This window comes from Mastomys coucha, unplaced genomic scaffold, assembly GCF_008632895.1.
Source record: "Mastomys coucha isolate ucsf_1 unplaced genomic scaffold, UCSF_Mcou_1 pScaffold16, whole genome shotgun sequence".
Taxonomy (NCBI): domain Eukaryota; kingdom Metazoa; phylum Chordata; class Mammalia; order Rodentia; family Muridae; genus Mastomys; species Mastomys coucha.
The window spans coordinates 70,127,238-70,150,738 of record NW_022196898.1 but is presented as its reverse complement, the minus strand read 5'-3'; the positions used below and the strand labels follow the sequence as shown (position 1 = coordinate 70,150,738).

The 23,501-nt window shown below is 46.6% G+C and overlaps 1 protein-coding gene across 2 annotated transcripts in view; it reads right to left on the bottom strand.

Annotated features, from left to right (window-relative positions):
• The window catches only part of Bcar3 (BCAR3 adaptor protein, NSP family member), a 114,039-nt gene that overhangs the window by 45,498 nt on the left and 45,040 nt on the right, over positions 1-23,501 (bottom strand). Inside the window, exon 1 of one of the 2 annotated variants that reach the window (XM_031375334.1) lies at positions 855-1,278. The exons of the other annotated variant lie outside the window; for it this stretch is intronic. Coding sequence (XP_031231194.1) covers positions 855-938 — 84 coding nt within the window. The 5' untranslated portion in view covers positions 939-1,278. Of the gene's footprint in view, positions 1-854; positions 1,279-23,501 lie in introns of those variants that run through there. 2 annotated transcript variants of the gene reach the window in all.

Below are 23,501 nucleotides of genomic sequence, written 5' to 3'. Positions count from 1 at the left end.
CGGTCACTTTCCCAAGGTTTAGCTTTTGTGTAGCAAGAAGAAAACAGAGTGTCATAGCCCCATGGTGGCTTCTCAGTCCCTTGGGAAGAGGCAAGTCTGCTTGAGGGTAGGATTCCTAAAGAGCTTTCACCCTCCAATTTCTCTGGAATAATTGAGGTCTGCAGTTATTTTGGAGCGGGGAGGGGGGCCCAAGGCTGACAAATCTCAAGACTGGTGAAAGCCGGTGTTCATACTAATTCTTAGTGCATCATGGGCAGGCGGCACTAAACGCAGACCTTGGTTTTAAATGAGTCAAGTCACCCACATAGTATATTGACATTGTCAGGCAAAAGCCACTGGCACTGATATCTTGTCCCAAAGATTAAAGTGCAAGCGGTAAAAAGAAACACATTTCTGAACTTTGAAATGTTTTGGAAGCTGGCTGCAGTCCTAAAGAAGATATTTTGTGGTTTCTGTCCATTATATACATTGCTGGCATATAATGGACTCTGAGGTTAAACAGAACTCAGCCACCTCAGACTCACTCTGAACATGGGAAAAGAGACAGAGAGACAAAGAGAAAGAAGGAAAAACAGCTTTGTCATATTTGGTGACTTCGGCATACAGTATCATCCCAGGGAGCCTGAAAGTGTCACAAATGACAGAGTTTTGTCCCAAACATAGAAAAGGAACCCTCGTTCTCTCTAGTCAGCCAGATTCGACTTTTTTGATGGGGAAAAAAAACAGGAAAAGCCATCAGACCAAATGGAATTTGCAAAATGCAAACTTCCTCTAGGGCCCCCTAGAAAGCCAGAGTCTTTGGGAGCCCCAAAAGGCTTAGAGATGCGCACATCACATCTCCAAGCCACACCTACCTTGACTCCAAAGAAAGACTTGCGCTGATAGAAACAGCACAGGGCTGCGGAGAGAGCATGGAAGGCGCTGCATTCCTTAGGCATCTTGTCTTCAGTCCCAGACACCACACACCTTCACCAAAGTTAAAAGGAAGGGGGCATTGGATGGAGGAGCCCCAGTCCCAGGCTCTGCTGCTCCTGTCCACAGCCAGCGGCCAAGGGAGTGAGTCGGCTCCTTCTCCCGGGCCGGGCCAGTCTGTGACTTTTCCCCTCCGCTGAAGCCAATACGATCCACTCGCTCAATTCTGGCCGGCTTGTGTCCAGCCTGCCATCACACGGTGCCAGAAATTCTCATGTGACCAGACTTGATGAAATTCTAACCCCTCTTAGAAGAGGGCTTGTGCTTTAGCTTTTAGCTGTCCCCTAATTCAGAGGCCAGGCAGAAATCGTTATACCCACCCCACCCCCACCCTGGGCAGCCTTCCCTCTTCAGGGCTGGAACACACCACCACGGGCAATCTGCTCCCAGTGGCTTTGTTTGCTTCTCACCCCAGCACTTAGGGCTTTTTTAGAAGCAGGGTGAGCTGTGCACATCACACCATCTTAGTGTGAGACAGTGGTTCCTTTGAGGAGAGGTGGCCCACAAAGTGATCAGGTTGTGGCTTTCCCCAAGCGAGCGTCATCTTAGAAGTTCTAAGCAATCAGGCAGGATCCGGGTCTCCGTGCCCACCTCCAGAGCTGTTTACTTTTAATTACTGCTCCTGGCAGTACGTTTGCAGCTGATAACACTGGCACAGTCCTCATTATTAACAAAGCACTATTGCCTTTTGGAGTTTAATTAGCAAGTCTGTCGGCAAACACCCAGAAGGGCCTATGTCCTCCCCACCTGGCTGTGCAGCCGGAGGGAGGAGAGGGATTGAGTGCTCCCTCCTGACCCAGCTGTTTGTCCTCCTCTCCCGCATCCCCTCCAAGTCCTTCACTTAATTGCTCATCTCCATTTAATTGCCCACCCTGCCTAACCCCGCTTTAGCACACAAGCCCTGCATTCACCACCACCAAGGAAGCTCTTTTGAGAAGACTCTAGGGAAAGAGGTCTAAGAGCCCCAGAGCACCTTGAGGGGGACACCTGTAGTTTCCCTCATTCTTCGCAGTTAGAGTGGACACTCAACTATTTGGTTATGGTTTTTTGGTTTGGTTGGTTTTGCTTTAAAAATCAAGCTCAGGTTTTAGCCACCTAGCTCTCCCTCTCCTGCCATTCCACACGGATGAGCTTTCAGCGGCTCCAGCCCCTTTCGAAAGCAGAATGTGTCCTGACGTCTCCTAAAACTTCACCCAGGCAGAGAAACTTGTAACAAGGGAGAAACAGAAGCTTATTCATTCCAGCAAGGAACGACACCAGATGAAGCACAAGAGAGGTATGAGAAATATCCAGTGGGATTAGTGGCAAATCCTGAGAGGCCACGGCCTTTGGTCTAGGTCAGAACCGCCTATAAAAATGGGGAAGAGTTTGTCCGGTACCCGGTGAACAGCTTCTATATTTGATCAGCCACAGGTCTCACAAACTCCCGAAGAGGTAGGGGGTCTGCCTAGGACATGTCCAGCATGTCAGGGATCTAAAGGCTCTCCAGGCTTGGGAAGAGCCTGGGGAGCTGGATTCACTTCTCCTGGCATGAGCTCTCCTCCTTCCCTCCCATGTGCTGTATTGGAGAGCAGCTTGGCTGTCCCGAGAGCTCCTTCCTAGGCCCTGTAAAGTCTACCTGAGCCATCAAACGTAAGGTTAGGGGAGGCTCAAACTGGCGCCTGAGATGACTGAGCCCAGAGTTTGCCCAGTCGGTAGGTCAATATTGTCCTTTAGGGTCCACATCTTGCCCTCAGAAGGAAGCATTTTCTCTTTGCTCTCATTTCTGTCAGATGGGTTCAAAGGGTAAGTCTCCAGGGTACCTTTACTGCAATGACTCATCAGCCAGGCCAAGAGCTGCTACTGAAGGGGCCCAGTTCAGGGATATGATTCCCTTGGCAGGAAATGACAAGCTCCTCCAGGCTAAAAACCTCTCCAACAGCTGGAGAAATACTTCCTGGGCCCAGGAAAAGGAGCAACCTCAGTCTTGCCCAGAGACTCGGTAAGATCAGTCAGCCAGGAGCATCTGAATTCTAGCAAAAAGAGAGTGGTTCTTCAAAAAAATATGTTACTGGAGCACGCTAGGCCACAGTGCGTGCACACAGCTCGGAGGAAACTGATGGTTGCTCTCTTCTTCCAGCTTTAAGTAGGTTCTGTGGATCAAACCCAGGACACTAAGCTTGGATGGTAAGCTCCTTCACTGAACCATCTTGCCAGCCCTAGAAATATATTCTTGAAAGCAAATCTGCAAATAATGTGTACATAAATTACATAAAATTATATATGTGCTTCATTTATATCCAGTGCTATATATCCAGTGCTTCAGAGTCAAGTAAAAACAGAATAATGCCATTCAGGTCACTACAGAGTCACTGCCCAGTCACTGCCCAGTCACTTGATTTTCCTATCTAAGAAATGCCTACAAAAATGGCCAAAAACTGTCCTATCAGTATTTAAGAACAGGTGACTCTTATTAGGTAACTGTTTCCTGAACACATTATGCTTTTGTTCCACACTCAAAAAATAATTTCTGAAGCAGCACTTAAAAAAAAATCTTTACTTTCTTCTAAAATGGCCAAGGAGAAACTAAAATTATGTATTCTTGAAACTAAAGATGCTAACTGCATGAGATTCCAAAGTGCCTTTCAGTGCCTGGTTATGCATTTAAATGTCTCCTATCCACAATGATCAATCCTCCCATACTCTTCACGATTCTTCTATTCTAGCTGCAAAGAAACAGGGGACCAGAATGGACTGTCTGCAGAGAACAAAGGACAGACTCCAGCTTTGGACTGCAGAACCCAGCTGATCACAGGGAAGCCAAATGAAAAGATTTTATAGAGCTGCGGAATTAAACCTGTCATTTGTGTAGCCACAGGAAAATGTCGACACCTGGAGAAGTGGGTCTCATGGATGTCTTGGTAAATAAAATTTAAAACCAGTTCAGACTCAGGGATTTCTAAACACCACCCCTTTCTGCGCATGGGAGTAGAATCCTATAGATCCTAATAGAGTCCTAGAAGGAAGGAGCCAGCGGGCAGAAGTCTAGGAAGGGCGGTTCTGGGGTGCTTTGAATCACCCACTTCAGGCCATCCAAGAGGCTTGCTTCTTTACATCAAGAGAAACAGCTAGTAGGCGATAAGGCTAAGCCTTGTAGCCATGTGGACTCTTGCAGGAAATCCCGGTTCCTGAAGTCAAACGCTGTCCATACCCCATTCAAAATAAAGGCTTCAGCTAGCAAAGGGATATTCCCCACCCCCCACCAAACACACCAAATTGTTGTCCTTACTGCCAGGCTTCCCTTAAGTAGCCCTACTAACTAACCTACCCTACACAGTCACCATGGAAACTGGAGCCTCCTGCCAGCCACATTCAATAGACGCATGCTTCCGGTTGGCAGCAGCCATTGGCTCCTTTCCCAACATGTCAGTGCCACCCCGAGTAGAAGCGGGGCCCCCAGTAATGACTGACACTCTCTCTGATGGGGTATGGTGGGAGGAACAGGAAGCTGCTGTCTTTACTGTTCAGGGCATCAGGAGAAATACTACCTGTAGCCTCCAGCCCTTCACCGTCCTAACATCAAGCCACAAGTTCACAGGGAGCTACTCTGAGTCTCTGTCAGGTCTCTGTCAAGCAGTCCTGTGGTTCACTGTTGGCGGTCAGTGAACTGGAAGACACTGTCCAGGGCTGCAACGACCAGCTAATAAGCGCTGCCCACGGTATCATTTGGGATGAACATCAGTCACTGTGATCAAAATAGCTGAGCTTCTCATGGGGATGGTGAGATTCCTCTGTCTGTGTGCCTCTCTTTCAAACACACCCACCCACACACAAACATACACACACACACAGATACACACACACATAGAAACACACACAGATACACACATACATAGAAACACACAGATATACACACTCACAGACACACACAGATACACACAGAAACACACATACACAAACACACACACATACACACAGATACACACACATAGAAACACATAGACACATACACTCATAGACACAGATACACACACATAGAAACACATAGATACACACACTCATAGACACACACAGATACACACAGACACACATACACACACACCACTGAAGGTCTCTCCTCCCACACATACCACCAGTCCTTTCTGGCTTGTGGTTTGTTTTTGGTTTCCACCAAGTCCTAGTGACCTGGATTTTGGTGAACAAAGGCATCTTTAATGAGCTATGGAATAAAACCAAAGAAACCAGTTCTCTGCCTCTGGTGTCCCTGCAAAAAAGGTAAAGGTAACTTGGCTTTGCAATGTGACACTCTGCAGAGCCTCACCTCCCTGAGGGTCTATCTGTGAGGCACATGCCTGGGAAGTGGCCGCAGCAGGTCGAGAAGCAGGTTCCACCGCAGCTCTGCTGCCCAAGCTGTCTGGTCTGCACCTGCCTGATTCTGAACGGACACGGTGGGGGCTCCAACTTCCAACTGTCCCAGAGGGAGCCTATACAGTGTCCACTCTGCATTTCACCTTCAAAATAGTAGTCAGTTAATTGCGTGAGACATTGGACACGTTCTTATAAAACAGACTTTGTGTCAAGGACTTCTCCATACTGAAGGCTAACTGCTCTGAATATCCAGGGCTAAGCTGGGATGCCTGGAAGGACAGGCATATTATTAAAGTTCCTCTTCGTGTTAGAATTGTCTCAACTTCTGGTCAGCTCCTTAGGACGTCACACTGTTTGTTCTAAGTTGAGGAACATCTGTAGGGCAGAAGAAGCTGCCGTGATTGTCACGTACACACACACACAGAGCCTCAGGGCCTGATGGAACAGAGCTGGTCTCAGATACCACCGAGAAAGGATAAGGCTGGAGAAGTGGCTAGACAGAGCAGCTAAGGTTTTGAAGATAGTCCAACACATTACCCACTGGACGAATGAGATTCAGTCCTTGCTCCAAACGGGGATGTAAGCCAGACTAGGTGGGCAGGGGCAGGCGATGCTGTGTGACAGAGATCTTTGCTGCTCTGGGTTCGCAAGCATCGGCTGTGCTCTGGCGGATGCAGAGTCTCTCGGAGCAGGCTCTCCAGTGTGACAGACACTCAGGCACCTGCATCTCGGGTTGACAGTTTCCCCATATTTCTCAAGGGGGATGAGGGAGATGGCTGTTAAATGGTCTCTTTCAGGAAACAGTATTGATCTGCCCAACACAAAGACTAAGTACAGTCTTCACAAATAGATTCCTTTCTATTGGACATCAGGTCCCTGCCCCTCCCCCGACAACTTTATGATGCTCCAAACAGCTATTAAAATTGCATAGCTGAACAATGTGAAGCAATAAGCAGCCTTGAGTTTTCTTTCTTACTGTATGTTCTATAATTCTACCCTATAAATCACTCTATCACAAACACCTATTACCTCCTGGTATCTCCTCAGAAATGCTGTATTTCACATGCTTCTGTTTTTATACTGTGGCATTACGGTAAAAATTAAAAAGAATATGCACATAGGCTGGGACTGTAACTCAGTTGGCAAAGTGCTTGCCTAGCACAAGTGAAGACCTGGCTTCTATACCGCAGCTCTGTGTACACTGGATGTGGGGGTATTCTCCTATACTCCCAACACCTAAGAGGATCAGAGTTCAAGGTCATCAGTCTAGGATTTTTTTTTTTTTTAGATATTTTCTTTATTTACATGTAAATTTCTCCTTTCCCAGTTTCCCCTCCAAAAAACAAAGAAACAAACAAAAACAACAAAAACCCCTGTTGCCTCCCCCTTCCCCGTGCCTGTCACCCCACCCTCTCCCACTTATTGGCCCTGGCATTCCCCTACACTGGGGCACAGAACCTTCACAGGGCTGAGGTCCCCTCCTCCTATTGATGATCGAACTTGCAATCTTCTACTATACACATGCTGCCAGAACAATCAGACCCATCCATGTGCAGTCCTTGGTTGGTGGTTGAGACCCTGGGAGCTCTGAAGGTACTAGTTAGTTCATATTGTTGTTCATCCTAAGGGGCTGCAAACCCCTCAGCTCCATAGGTCCTCAGTCTAGGATCTTATATATCCCAGTTCCTGTTGCAAAAGGAGGAGGAAGAAGAGGAGGAGGGAGAAGAGGAGAAAAAGGAGGAGGGAGAGGAAGAGTATAAGATATAGGGATTTCAACTTTCTCAAACAGTCTCAGACTATCTGGCAGGTTTGGGCATCTTTTAGTAGAAAGCCATGGGCCATCTTCCCAGGACAAGAGGCAGACTCATGATGCTTGCTATAACATTTCAGGGGGTTCCTATATATCCCCTGTAAATCCCTAGGAGTCTAATCCATCCAGGGTGGATCAGCACCTATTTTTGCCAGGCTGCCTCCCATTCCACAGTAACCATGCAGACATCACACACAGAGCAAGGTTTGTTCCTGTCATCTCTACTTCTGGGTTTTCTCTGCTGTCCACATTGTCTTTTCCCACCCTCCTACTTTTAGTAAGTGAGAACAACATAAAGAGCTGACAGGCAATGACTATAAAAGTGGCACAGAGGTCCCTCTGTGCAGAGGAGCCTGCTGGAAGTGCCCCACCCCCATCAGGACCATCTTACAGGCACTTCTGCAAATTGGCACCTTCCAAAACTGAGCTGTGAGACAGACATCCACGTGGCTCCAGAGAGACTCTGAACATGTTCCGGACTTCAGTGCTGTGCCAGAGGCTAGCTGAGTGAGTGACCTTGGGGATTATTTAACCTCTCAAAACCTCAAGCTGCTCCCCCAACATGCTAGGTGATCACAGGCATCAAATGAGCTAACAATATAAAACCTGTCCCCCAACACATGGAAGGCTGTAAATGTGAGTTTCCACTCCTCTTTGAAGAAAGGCACTAGAAACCACCCTCTCTACCCACCGATGCCGACTCTCAGAGGCTGGGCGACCAGACCTGTGTCCTCAGAGAAGGTGGGCAATGTCTGAGTCACTGCCTGACTGCAGCTGTGCTGAGGACCCTCCCAAATGTCTTAAACTAGAACTAAAGAGGAGATAGATGGTCAAGAGTATTTAACCTTAAAAGTATATTTTAATCCTCAACTTCAAAACCTGAAAATGGAAGTCATATGAAGGGTCTTTAATCACACTTGCTCAGATGTCTCAGATGGTCCCCTGCATCTTTGTTATCCGATGAGATACCTGTTGATGGAAACAGGCAGGAAACACATCCACAGTATCTGTCTCCATGCCCACCCCAGAGCCCATCTACTACTTCTAAGCTCTCCACTGGACACCTCTGCCCAGCCAATCTGACTGAGCACCTATGGGTAATCCATGGGATCTGAGTGATACCCCTGCCCCCACCCTGTCATTGTCCCTGTACCACTCTGGCTGCAGAATTAGACTTCAGTCTATGTTCTGACCTGCTGTCCTGCCAATCTCACTCCTCCAACACCTCCATGCTAGGTGGCTGTTGCCATGACAACAGACCTTTGGCTTCAGCTCAGAGTCCTCGGAGAACCATCTCCCAGGTGCCTAATTTCTTCATACTGCCCTGGTTTGTCTGATATCAACTTATTTCTAGAGTCATGCTGTGTCTAGCCCCGTGAAGGTTGTGCCGTGCCCCCCCCATCCACACTGTTCTAATTTATACTGCCTGTCTGTATCCCCCTGAGAAGCTATCCTCTGCCTCCACCTCTTCTCCTTAAGCCTGCAACAGCAGGAATCTGCCTGTCACAGAGAGGACTGGGGAGGTACAGGGCAGGCAGGCACCAGGGGAGACCACACTTATTCCAACCACAACAGAAAACAGTGGAAGTAATCCCTTCTCAATAAAGTTTAGCCACCTGAATGAAAAACACTTCAGTAGAAGAAAACGATCTTTTGTCACATCAGAAACAACCTGGCTATTATCATCTGAATGATACAATGATTAATCCCGCATTCTGCCAAAATAGCTCTGAAAATCAGTCTGTATTAGGAGCTCTTAGCTGGGGGTGAAGTATGGCTTCTGTAATCTATACAAACCACTGGGTGATAATTTGCCCACTGGAGAAATAGGTTAAAGCTTATACTCAATTCCCAAACACTTAGGGGACCTAGAAGTCCCCACTGATTGGCTATTCACTTTTTTTAAAAGTAACTTAATTTATCTATTCACTTATTTATTTATTTTGTGTGTGTGTGTGTGTGTGTGTGTGTGTGTGTAGTGTGTGCATGCTCACACTTCCATGTGGGAATCTGCTGTCTCCTTCACCCTGTGGGTCCTAAGGGATCAAACTCAGGTCAATCAGGCTTGACCAAGGCAGGTACCCTTTACCTGCTGAGCCATGTCACCAGCCTAAGATTCAGAAAGACTTTCTATAGCCAGTAGGAAGGAAGAGGTCAAAATAGCCAAGTGATCAGAACTGTGGTTGAAGAAACGTAAAACACTTGTCTGGTTGCCATGGACATGGGTTGGCTTGGCAGGGCTGTGCCTGGTAAGAGGAGGAGCCAGGGAATCAGTGTTGAGACCCCTTATGGCTGTGAAGTAGCTTTCCCCCTTGTAAGAAGGGGCAGCCTTGCCCTCCTCTGGTGGAAGGACCTTGCGCATCATAGTAAAGGTGGAGTATGTACAGTCTGATCTCAGCAGACCCTTGGCAGCCACACATCTGGGGAGTGCATGTAGCGAGGCCACAGCAGTCATCCACAGCTCTCTACCTCATTTCTTAGTGTGCGATGTTCCCGAGGGCCAGAATTTCTGCTGGGAATTCTACCAGTGTCTCCTTTAACACACTAGGGGCCGGCCATCATTATCGCCATGCTCTGGGCAGCAGGCAGTAGTTCTTAGAGTGAGTAATGAAAGCAAGCCAGAACCCGCTTTATCTGATGTGCTAATAGAAGCATCACACCTGACTGCCAGGACCAGAACACTCTAATCTAAAGCAAACCCAGGAGGGTTGTGGGTTCATCTGGAATGTAAGGGATACTGGACAACATATAACTGGCAGGGAAGTACAGCTCATAGACTGGGGATGCTGTGAGCAGAATCTCAGGACCAGGAGGCAGCAGGACCTCAGGTATTGAGCGCAGGTCAGGAACACCTCTATGTATAGACCTCCCGTGCCCTTGGTGGGGAAAGGCTGGATCCGAAGGCTCTCTGTGAGACTGCATTGATCGGCAGCCAACGTCTTCACTTCTTTGATGGCCGCCAAGTACAATGATGTCTTCAGAAGTGACATCTAAAAGGTCAATATTTTCTTGACTTGGTGCCTAGGGTGAGGACAATGGATTGTTTTTGCTGAGTTCAAAGGCTAGTACAATCCCACCAACCCCCACCCTGTCTCTGTGCACCTTAAAGTGTTCCTTCCCAACTAGGTGGGGGGGGGGGCTGGGTTGGGGGAGGGGGAAGTGCCAGAGTGGGCAGCAGGAACTGGTCTGGATCATTATCAGGAACACTGTGTCTTAGGGTTGGGTCACTTGTGATAACAGATGTGGGATCTTTCCAAGGCTGCACACCAGATCATGAGGTGATCCAGAGTCCTCCCAAGGTCCCACTTCTACCTTCTCTGTAACAGTGGCCACCATGAAACTATCTAGCTCATAAATAAGCCAAAGAGAGTGAAACTACAGAGAGCTGTGTACAGGTTTTAAGAAGATGGGAAAGGGTATGGGGAGGTATTTCTGCAAAGTTTAGCAGCCACGTGTGAACAGAGTGTATGTATATCCCAAGAAGACAGATAATTAGAAAAATAGCCTACTATGATCCTAAATATTTATGGGGAAATGTATAAATACCAGATGGTGGTGTTGGAAATATGATCATAACAAACTCAAGAGACTAGTGAAATGGAAGCCGTTTTTAATATATAATTCTGCAGAAAGGGAGACACAGCAGAGAAAGGGCAGAGACGGCTGGCGCACTGATTTGGCATAAGAGGGCATCTTTAAAAGTTCCCTGACTGGGAGAACTTCCTGTCCTTTTCTCCCATTGGCTGGACTGATGAATAAGCCTGCCTCTTTTCTGATGTGGGCTCAGTCACTTAGCAGACTTCCTGTAGCCTACAGCTCTCAGAGCTGGCAACCCTGGAGTGGTGGGGTGTGTCTCATGCCTCCTGCTTAGCCGTGATTGCTGAACTCTAAGCATACCTCCTATTGAAAGCAGACCTAACAAGCTAATTCTGGCTGTGGTTCTCAATAGCTCAGCTTTACTGGAGAGCAAGTGTCTTCACCCTTGAGATGGATGTGTGTAATCCAGTCAGAGTACTGGACAGTGAGCTGTCTAAGAGTGAACATATGACCAACCTGAGACCACTCCAGGAGCTTCCCTGGGATTTTTCAAACTGGAACTGGGAAAGAAGGTTTCCTTTCCTTTTGAATGGGAATCGTTAAGATCAGAAGGCCAAGCTTCCACTGTGTGATCCATGTGCAAAGCCGATCTGAGAAAATACAGCTTCTGCCCTGAGAGAGGCCGACACGAGAAACTAGCATCCTTGGGGTGTTCTCCTTCCCCGAAGGAGCAGCAGCCCAGACTGGTCCCCCCAGGCCCTTCCAGAAGGAAGCTTACTACTTTGTATCATCAGTTAAGTTTACAGGATCACTTATCGTGAGATTCAAACTTAAGATTAACTCAAGCACGGGACCCTTTATCAAGCTTGGGTGTAAAGGAGAGGGGATGGTGTAACTTTCATTTGTGTCCTTAAAACTTATTTTCCTGGCCAGGTGGTGGTGGCGCACACCTTTAATCCCAGCATTTGGGAGGCAGAGGCAGGTGGATTTCTGAGTTCGAGGCCAGCCTGGTCTACAAAGTGAGTTCCAGGATAGTCAGGGCTACACAGAGAAACCCTGTCTTTATTTTTAAAAAAAAAAAAAAAAATTGTTTTCCTGTTTTCTTAAAATGCCAATGGCAACGAAGTTGAGCTTACGTTCAAGGTATTCGCTAGCACAGCATGTTGGGCTCTGCTGTAGTCTTGCGTGCCATCTCTGTATCTGAGAGATGCTAAAAAGCAGCTGACATGAGCTGACACTGCATGAAGCTGTGTGTATGATTTTCCAGGTTAATAACAGGGCTCTTGGCTGGTGCGTCAGCAGCAGGTGGAAATGAATGGTCTTAGTCTGCTCCAGGGACTTATGTGGAAGAACTGAGTTGCCCTGGGTTTTCTAGGATAGAGAAGGCATGGTTTGCCTTCTCTATCCTAGGGGTAGGGAAAGGAGATTGGAGCTGTGCTGTTCTGTGTCACTGAGTATGGGTGTAACTTTTGAGCCACACACAGCACCCTCCCAGGCTAGGGGCTACTATGAATCAACATCTTACAGCTTCTCCTTTGCAGGCCCTGGCACCAGCTACTATCTTAAACTTTGAGGACATTTTTTTGTTTGGTTGGTTTGGTTTTGGTTTTGTTTTTTTTTTTTTTTTTTGAGACAGAGTTTCTCTGTGTAGCCCTGGCTGTCCTGGAACTCACTCTGTAGACCAGGTTGGCCTTGAACTCAGAAATCCGCCTGCTTCTGCCTCCCAGGTGCTGGGATTAAAGGCATGTGCCAACACCACCTGGCTTCGAGGACATTTCTTAAAGGCCGTTTGGCTATCTGTAAAACCACAGGACCAGATTTGGAGGTCTTGCAGAGCCACTCCCTTCCAGAAGCCAGGAGCCCCTCTGGTGGTCAAACCTAACAAGAAAGCTTGAAGACATGAATTGACACCGTCTCCACACACTCAAATAATTTGTTCTGTGGCCAGGGTTAGCGGCTTGGAAGCCCCGGTTTTCAGTCATCACAGCCTTCGGGGAATTCCTTCTTCCTCCCATTGTTGTTGCTTTCCTTATGCCCAGCAAGGAGCTCCAGCTCCGACCCCGCCTCCCAGGAGCAGCTATTAGAATGACTGATGTGCTTTGAAACCATCTCTTATTCATAGTCACAATGTTCACAGTGATGTCTAACTATAACAGGGGCCCAGGAAGCACTGAGCACTGTGTAGAGATTCTCAGCCCTTCTGATGGAGACGAATGCATCAGAGTTGTGCACGTGTATTTCTGGGCGCATGGTTTCTAATTCATTTTAGATGTAAAAAAGTAGGGAACCTATTCTCTGCTCCCCAAATAGTTACCCACACAGGCATGAGAAATGACATACCGCACTGAGTTCTAACAACACACACACACACAGACACACGAGCTGGCTTTGCCGTCCTCTGTTTGGATTAGAACTTGTGACAGTTAGAGTTAATTTTTAACTTGATACACTCTAAAGTCACCTGGGGAGAAAGTCAGGCTTAATGAGATTTGGCTGCATTGGCTTGTTCTGAGGCATGTCTAGGGGAGTCTCTCTTCCACTTTTAGAGTTTTATTATTTCCTTTTATCTCGTGTGTGGGCGTTGTCTGCATGTATGTGTATGCACCGCATGCATGTAGTGATCAGGGCAATCCAAAGATGATGTAAGATCCCTGGAACTGGAGTCAAGGTTGTTGCGAGCTGCCATGTGAGTGGTGGGAACTGAACCCGAGTCTCTGCCCAGAGCAGCAAGCACCCTTCACTGCTGAGCCATCTCTCCATCCCTGTAGGGGACTGTCTTAATTAAATTAATTAAGGTGGGAGGCCCAACCCACTGTGGACAGTACAACTCCTGGGATTTGGGTCCTGCATTATATAAGGTAGAGAGAGTATGAGCATGTGTGCATTTATTCTTTATCTGTTCTTGGATGCGTTATGACTAGCTGCCTCAGATTCTGGCCTTGATTTCCTGCACATAGCGGACTATAAACTGGAATTGGAAGTCAAATGAAACCTTTCCTTCCTGAGCTGCTCCTAGTTAGAGTGCTTTATCTCTACAGCAGAGAGGAACCAAGGCAGACTTTTCTCCTTTTAATCCAAAGAATCATCTTGGTCCCTTACTCTGCAAGCAACCTGGGATTCCAGACTGAGAGGAGGTGAGGCAAAATGAGCTAACTCTCAGCTCACACCGCCTCGGCTCTGCTCAGGTCCAGGCTCCTTCCTGGAGGAAGACCAGGAGGACACAGAGCGGAGGAGCGTCCACGCAGGATGGATGTGACTGAGCACACAGACCCCTCTCCGAACACAGCCACCTGGGCCTGGGAAAAACCAGAGCCCAGCTGGAGCCCTGGGGCACAGGAAGCGGCCCATCAGCTTCATGCCTTCTTCTGCACAGAAAGCTCTTTGGAGAGGGTGAATGGAGGCTTTATGTAGTAAGTTCTCATCCACAAGCTAATAAATATGTGGAATGGCCTCTCGGACCAGGTTCCTGCAGCCTGGACACTGAGGTCATTCAAGAAACAATTAGATGCCATCTGGAGAGAGCTGGGAAATTGCCTCAGAGGGCCAAACAGTATGTTCTCATTCCCAGGGTCTGACACATCCTTATCTCATTCCCAGAGAGGAGGGCATGGAGGCTGGCCAGCTCATCCACGCCAGGGGCACAGTGAGCAGGCACTTGGGCAACTGATAAAAACTGAAGGGTCAGGAGAACGTGCCTTTCCAGCCTGCCCCAAGTAAATCCATCCCCCCTAAATGAATTTTTCCCTTGCCTGCACTTTTACTCCAAGCGCAGCGTCTTTGTTGTAAATCAGGCCTTGGCCTCATCTAAAGTTGAGTTTGCACAGCTTTAATATAAAGTAATTACAGAATAGCAACAGTTTCTAGCCCAGCACTTTGCAGTATCTAGTGATTAATGATTTAGTTCTGTTCAGCTGTTAGAAGCTATACAGGGTTCACAGCTCACCCCATGGTAAGGAACAAGCCCATGCCTGAGAGCTATTCTTTCCATAATATATTCTCATTTTTCTTATTTTTAAATAAAAATTTAACATCTCTATATTAATAATCAGTCTTTAAATATAAACGCAACTGTTAGTTAAGGCTGAAACAGGGTGGGGGCATTGGACTTAGATAAATAGCAACGGGCTATTTGCATTTTAGAATTTCTACAGTTCTTAAGTGGCTGGGCAACCCCTAGTTCAAGGTCCAAGAGAGTAAAGCAGTCTTTTCATAACACTACTGAAACTTTCTCCACCTATTACGCTGTGTCAACAGTCACACGGATGGGGGAAAACCTATGCTGAGCGAAACAGGTTCCTTAAGAGGATGCAAGGCAGAGGGACCAGATACACTGATCCTGTCTGCACTCCTGACCGTCCCAGGTACACAGTATGTTAAGAAAAAAATGTAGACAACACTGTGAGAAGTACTCTCTTTATTGCATCATGGCTCAGAGTATATGGGCACCGTGACTGCCTGGAACAAACACGTCTGTGGTCTGCATCACCCGCTGAAGAGCCACTCTCGTGGAACACCGCTCTTTAACTAACAAAGATTATCAAACAGACTGCGGTCATTCTCACTTGAGGACTTAGTTGGCAGACGTTTTTGGGGATGGAGTAGGAATGGACAGAATGCTCTGCTTCGTCAAAGAAAACAATCAATGGTGTTTGTCACCAAAGCGAAGATTTGAGCTGTCAGGCAAATGCTTAGGATTTTTTGAAGGACTTGTAGTCAACCACCAAGAAGTTCATAGCTTATCTACATGTTAATGACTTTTCTGGGAGGATCAGTGATTGGGTTTTAATTGGATATAATGAGACATGTGAACATTTGAGAGATCCACCTAACTCCTTGAACCAACATTCTTCAAATATCCTCCCCAGGGCAGCACTACTCAAACTGCAAGACGGACAGATGGACCTTAAAGAATGGAATAGAAGAAGAGACCATGGATGAGGCTACAGAGCCTAGGCTACAGGTAACCTCTCAGGTGAGGCAGCCTCCAAGGTGGAGATTAGCATCGCAGGACAGCTGTAATTATCTTAAGTGGCTGCTCACTAAAGTACTTCACATACCACTGTGAGGCTGGGTATCAGCATCTAACCAAAATGACCCAGAAAAATGAACGCCAAAAGCAGACGCAAGAGAAGCCGTGTTCGCTGTCTTAGGCCAGAGAGTAAAGAGTCTTGCAAAAGTGTGAAGCGATGCCATCCTTACCCCTGAATGTGTTTGGTCTTGAAAAATGACCATGTTCTCATAAAAATATGCATGTTACATTTATGCATTGTTCATTTTAAATGAACACACTAAGAAATCATAAAATGTCATAAAATAAAATAGAAAACAGTTTTAAAATTCCCCATTGTTGGCTGGGGGATTCTGCAGAGGTTAACCCCGAACCCATGTCAAAGCTGGCCATACATGGCAGCCTGCCTATCATCCCAGAGGCTGGGAATCCCTGGGGAACACTGGCTAGCCAGACTAGTCAAATGGTTCACCAAGTCACCCTGCCTCCACATATAATGTGGAGGGAACTCTAGGAAGACATTCAACATTTACCTTGAGCCTCTACAAAAGCACACACATAAAACACACACACACACACACACACACATATGAACACGTATCACCAGAGACATGTGAGCCCCACACATGTGGACATGCATGCATATCACACACACAAATATGCAAATCATTTCTTCATTTTAATCCCCAACACAATCATTATTAATAGTTAGAACTCATACAACTAGAGGATTCTACAAAAGGATTCTCAATTTTTAACAACATGAGAAGGTCTTGACACTAGAAGTTTAGGAATTTTTCTCTAATATATCATCTACACCATTTAAGATAATTTAGATCAACCCAAAAGTTTTCAGTGCATTCATGGAGTGAACTATGGGTATAAAAAAACGGAGTGTTTTAGTGTGGTGGTGGCAGTAATATACACGCCTTTAACCTCAGCACTCAGGAGGCAGAGGCAGGTGAAGTCTCTGAGTTCAAGGCCAGCCTGGTCTACAGAGTGAATTCTAGGACAGCCAAGGCTACAAAGAGAAACTTTATCACACACACAAAAAAAAGTAAGGGGGGATGGGGGGAGTGTTTATTTCTTTTTTTTTTTTTAAGATTTATTTATTATTATATGTGAGTATGTGAGTACACTGTAGCTGTCTTTAGACACCAGAAAAGGGTGACAGATCTCATTAGGGATGGTTGTGAGCCACCATGTGGTTGCTGGGATTTGAACTCAGGACCTTCAGAAGAGCAGTCAGTGCTCTTAACCGCTGAGCCATCTCTCCAGCCCCGTGTTTATTTCTTATATATAAGTATTATAAGTATATTAGAGAAAATGTGTAAACTGAGAAAAACGTGGAAAGCAAAAAGCAAAACAAAACAGAAAAATCTCTTTCATTGCCAGGAGAATTTATTTATTTTACTTAGCCATTCTGCTGTTGGAATTTTTTTTTGTATTTATTTTTAAAAAGATCTATTTTTATTTATGTATATGTGGGAGTGTGTGGGGGTACCCATGGACGTCAGAAGAGGGCATCAGAGTCCCTGGGACTAGATTTATAGGCAGTTGTGAGCCATCTGGTGTGAGTGCTGGGAACAGAACCCAGGTCCTCTGGGAGAGCAACAAGTGTTCTTAGCCACTGATCCATGTCTCCAGTCCCCAGGGTTTTATCTTACATGAAATTCTTGAAAGAATATACTCCCCCGCCCCAATTCTTCTCAACTGTTCTTCCATGCTCTGACTGTTCTCCCCTCCACCCTCGCAGCCAGTCCACCAGGTAATCTAGCTCTACCTTCGAGTAACTCATCCAATTGTCTGTCTTCTCCACCTCTCCTGCTACCTGGCAGGTCCAAACTCCCAACCCCCGTCACCTGACCACTCGCACGGTCTCCCAACTGCCCTCCTCCTTCCTGCCCTTTCTTTCCTTTTCTTGCCCCTGGCAACAAGGAATCCAAAGTGAACCTCAGACACTGTCCCCGTCTCCTTCTGTACAGATTCCAGTCCTTCCCCTGAGGTGCAGGCCCCATGCAACCTGCCCACTCACCTTCCTCCTGCTCACTCTCCTGTTAGTGGCTGGACCCCATAGCAGCTTGCTCCACTGCTCTCAGCAGGCCTGGTGACCTCCCTACTGTTCTCCACAGCAGAGGAGTGCTCTGACCTAAGATGAAGCCGTGAGGAGCTAATCCTCACGGCTTCATCTGACCCTTTGACCTCTGCTGCCTGACCCTTCCACACTGAAGTCACATTCTCTGCCCAACTCATCTACACTAACATCTCCCAGCTCCCTTCCCTGCCGAGTCTTTTGCACAAAACACAGTCTAACACCGTTAACTCTTAACTCAGTTGTCCCTCCTATGGTCACCTCTGTCTGCCACCTCCAGAACAGAAGGTCCAGGCATTTGTTCGGTGTTGTGTCCTCAGCCCTTAGAAAGTTGACAAGTAACAGATAATGCAGACTATGAAATGACTATGCCCTTAAACAAGAGGGGACTAGGAAAGCCCAAATGTCATAAGGACATTTTTTTTAAGATTTATTTATTTATTTTATGCATATGAGAACATACTGCAGCTGTACAGATAGTTGTGAGCCTTCATCTGGTTGTTGGGAATTGACTTTAGGACCTCTGTTCACTCTGGTCAACCCCGCTCGCTCCAGCCCAAAGATTTATTTATTATTATAAATAAGTACACTGTAGCTGTCTTCAGACACACCAGAAGAGGGCGTCAGATCTCACTACGGGTGGTTGTGAGCCACCATGTGGTTGCTGGGATTTGAACTCAGGACCTTCAGAAGAACAGTTGGTGTTCTTACCTGCTGAGCCATCTCACTAGCCTGGATATTTTCTTATAAAAAAAATTCAGGTTGGATATCTGATATTTGAAATACTTGAATATTTTACATTTCAGATTTTTAAAAAATATCTGTGCACATACACATACACACAAATACATATGGAGAGAGAGAAAGAGTTAGAGATCTTAGGAGTGCAATCAAAGTTTAAACACAAAATTAATTAATGCCCCAAATATACTCTATATGCATGGGCTGAAGATAATTTATACAATATTTTTAATAACTTTGCTTATGAAACAAAGTTGCATGGTATGGACGCTCCTATAGTGGCTTTAAGTTGATGCTCAAAAAGGTTACAGGTTATGGAGTATGTGTTGGATTTCAGATATTCACATTCTGGACGCTTACTCTGCACCAGAGGAAGATTGGGCTCATGCATTTAACACAGAGTAATGTATAACCAACGAAACAAGTCACAAGGAATTATTTGATGATATATTATTTTGGACAATAGATAAATAAAATCCCTCCTGCGTGAGTGTCTTCTCAGATTCCCAAGAATGCTGTTTCCACAGCTCCCCCCACGCAAGGAATCTTGGCCTAACATGGCTTCCAGCGACTCGCTCGCTCCTGCTTCTGCCAGGCTGAGCGCATTCACTGTCCACAGGGGTGGAAAATTCTCTATCAGTCTTCAAAGTACTGATAGCTATTTTCTGCCTTGCTAAATCAAGCACCCTTCCTGACAAAATGTCAGTCTTACCAGCTGTCAGATCACAATGTAAATGCGAGTCTTTGCAAGGAAAGTTTAATGTATATAAAACGTCAAGCCAAAACTAATCGCCTCCACCCAAACAATGTGGACAACACTCTAGTAACAAAAGGCTTTCTAACCTCATGCTACCTTGAGTGGAGCCAACACAGCCCCCCTTTTTGAAGCTGAACTATAATATGCTATATTATTACATTTCATTTTTAAAGCTCTCATAATGTTCAGAAACAGCTATAGCCAAATGCTGCATTGTTGTGACATACAGTAACCACTAGAGGGCAGAGTTTAATAACAAACAACTCCAGGGCTAATCTTGGCGGCCTCTTTGGACTCACCTAAGTGCTAAGGTATCCAGAGAACAAGATCTCCTAAGTAGATAGGTCTAAGTCACAGATGATACCAGAACTACATCTCTAAAACTTTACAGATTCACATCTCTAAAAATTTAGGACACCTGAGTATTTAAGGCAAAGTCACTCCAGTTTTTATCTTGAACAGCAGGTTAGCAAGAGAAGGCAGACCAAGGCTACCTTTAGGAACCTCTCAACCATCTAGAAATTGATACTCTCAGGAAATTCTGGGACATTCTTACAGACATAAGTCTTACTTGCATCGGGGAGCAAAAAGATCTTTGGAACATATGGCTTAGGGACACACACCTGTAATTCCAACATGTGAGAAAGCTGAGGCAGGACGATAATGGATTCAAGTAGCCTGGGCTCCATGGTAAGACCCTCATTTAGATGCACCTTGTATGCAGTCGAATATCATTCAGGCACCAAATATTTATTAAGAGAACAAGCAGAGACCCCTTGCCTCAGAGCTGAGCTGTTTAAAACACACAACCATGAGGAGAGTGTTCACATGGTGACCCAAGAGTGACCTTCAAGGTGGCTTGCAGGAACTGGAAAAGGCCCAAGGCAGTGAGTCTGAGGCAACGTGAGCCCAGTGCATACACAAGGAGTTGGAAAGGCAGCTGCTACCTCTTCTTTACGGCGTACCGGTCACATCCTCGGTTCTGGACTAAGAACTGTACAAATATTAGGTCATTGAACCCCAGACTCCTCCACTTACTGGCTCCTGGGAATTTAAATCAATGCCTAAGAAATGGCTAGCATGGACCAGTTTGGCATGTGTGCCTGCTTACCAGCATGACTGTGACCAATAAGCACATGCTCTATGGCTTTAAAATAAAGCCAGGGATGGTGGTGCATTCTTATAATACCAACACTCCGGAGCTGAAGGGGGAAGGGTCTCTGCAAGTTCAAGTCCAGCCTTGGCTACATATTCAATTTAAAGCCAGCTGTGGGTACACAGTAAAACCCTGCTTCAAAATAAAAACATCCTTACACAGTTTCTAGATATCCTCGAGTTCCCAGGGAACCTAAGAGCAGGTGCTTCAGTGAGCAACAGTGCGGGCTCTCACTGATATCAGCCTCCCCACATCCTTTGTACGCCCAGGGAAAAACACAAATGCAGTCCCTGGCGATCACACAGTGTAAGGTCCTGTATTCAGGTGGTCACAGGGGCTCAGCAAATCCCAATCTCCTATACTGTTGGAGCCTCACCCTGGGAAATCCATCTTCCTGGTCACCGGCTACAGCCCCTGCTGGGTAAGTACTCTTACTTACTGTGCTGTAAGTACTGGGCAAGACGGGGTCTCTCGCTGAACCTGGAGCTCGCTGCTGATTAGGTTAACACTGGGTGGCCAGTGAACTCTAGGGCTCAGCCTGTCTCTGCCTCTCCAATGCTGAGATTACAGGCATGTGCTGATGTACCCGTTTTTAAATGGCTGCTAGGGGTCCAAGCTCGGGCCTTTAGACTTTCCTGACTGAGCCATCTCTCTAGCCTGTGCAGCATCATCTCGATTTGGTCAACTGATCTGCAGAGAGAGAGACAATCTCCAAATAAGGTTTCATTCGCAAATACTGAGATTAGGATTTCAGCGCATCAAGTTTTGGAGGATCTTCCCTGATTTGATTATACCTATAAAACCTTATGTATAAGTAAGGTCACATGCCTAGGTACTAGAAGTTACATTTTCAATATGTTTTTATCAGTGAATACAGTTTAACCCAAATTGAAATCATAGTACCAGCTTTAAGCCACTCAACTGTTCTACCTCAAAACCTTATAGGGCACCGGGTGGTGGTGGTGCACGCCTTTAATCCCAGCACTTGGGAGGCAGAGGCAGGCGGATTTCTGAGTTCGAGGCCAGCCTGGTCTACATAGTGAGTTCCAGGATAGCTAGGGCTATACAGAGAAACCCTGTCTGGAGTCTGGAAAACACCAAAAAAAAAAAAAAAAAACCTTATAGGGCGAGGGGAAGGTGCAGGCCTGGGAACAGCAGGAGGGACAGGATGGTAAGTTTAAAGAGTAAGGAAGAGGACAGGATGGACATGAGGTTAGAAGCAGACAGGCTCCATGGGGCTTTAGGCTCAACCATTGGGCTGCTTCTAAAAGAAGCTACAATTCTGCTTCTTGCCTGCCTGTCAGTTTTCTAGTGGCTTCTCCACCACTTATGGAGTGACTCTGGGTCACTGGTTCTCAACCTGTGGGTCGGAATGTCTGTGACCTTTTCACAGGGTCACATATCAGATATCTTGCCTATCAGATATTCACATTACAATTCATAACAGTAGCAAAATAACACTTATGAAGTAGCAATGAAACCAATTTTATGGTTGGGGGTTACCACATGAGAATCTGCATTAAAGGGTCGCAGCCTTAGGAAGGTTGAGAACCACTGATCTAGGTAGTTTCAGAAAAGTCACCATAAGCCAGGGAGTGCTGCATCTCAGTTTCACGGTTGACTATACGCTCCCGAGGAATCCATATTCGCTTTATTCCATTCACTGGTCTGCCCTGGCAGAGGAAAGTCTGACTTGTAGAATCATCCAGATAAGATCCAGTCAGGGCAGTTGGGCCTCAAACACCAGGACGTTCCCATACTTCTCTATCAAGACAGAGCAGACCGATTGGCAAAGCTATGCTGCTCGAAGCCAGTGTGTCTGCCCTACAGGATGCAGTGGAGTCCCACATGGCGTTACAACGTATGGCATCTGTGAGATTGCAGGCCCCGCACAGGGACTCATAGCTTGGTCATGAGGCAAGGTAAGGGTGATCCAGGTGAGACGACGTTGCACAATTGTGATGTCAGCATGAGCTGACAGAATTTTCTGGTGGAAGCTGGCAACACATCATCAGAGGGGGAGGGGGAGGGGAGGAATCCGAGGTCTAAGGTAGGGCTCTGCAATCCTCCGGTGAAGGGTTCGGCTAGGCTTTGCTGCCACCCCAGGACAGCACAAAAGCAGCCACAGGCAATACATTACATAGCACAGGTCTGGCTGAGTCCCCATAAAATGTTAATATACCAAAACATGAATTCTGTATAAATTTGCCACTTTTTTTTAATTAAGGAAAAAACCCTTTAAACTATAAAGGCCATTTTTAACCAATGAAAAATGGGGGAAGGGTTGGAGGTGTGGGGTAGAGAGGGAGGGGAGTGGGGTGGGGGTGGGGGAGCCAGACTTGGCTTTGAGTGGAAGTTTCCTTAACCTAGCTCTAACCCGGGTTGATTTACAATGGCGATAACAAGGTTTCTACATGGGACTCCCCTTCCTTCTCACAAACTGACCAGCTTCTGGCAAGATCCCAGGCCCTCATGGGAACTTGAACTGCCCCCAGCTTCCTCTCTGTCACCTGCTCCATTCAAGTCCTGCCAGGATCTCAACTGCTTCTAGTTCTCCCTTCAAAAGGTCTCTGGCGACACCTGGCCTCCCCATGGCCACTGCCACTCCCAGAGGTAAACACTCCAGCTCAGTTTCCCCTTACCGGGCCCCTCTTGACTAACAGTGGTGAGTGCACAGGAAAACATCTGCTGCGTGCATGTGCATGAGCCTCCACCGAGTCTCTAAGAGCAGAGCGCTGTCTCCATCTGCTGGGAGGTCTGTCCTCGCTGAAGCAGCACATCTCAAACTGGAAACTTGCTCTATTGGGGAGGGCGGGTGGCAGTCCCCAAAGGCCAAAAGAGGAGATTTTCACTTCCATTTAAAGGCCAAGCTAATTTGCATGCAGTACATGTCTCCCTTTTTAGTACAATCCTGTGAGCTTTGACAAATGACCAGTTAGGTAATTATTTCTACAAAGCCATCTCCCCTGTCACTCTCTCCAAGTTCCCTTTGAAAGATGCCCTCACTTACCCCTTCCAACCACGGACTCACTTCTGTCACCACAGATGTGATTAGAGCTGGGAGACTTTGAAAGATTAAAA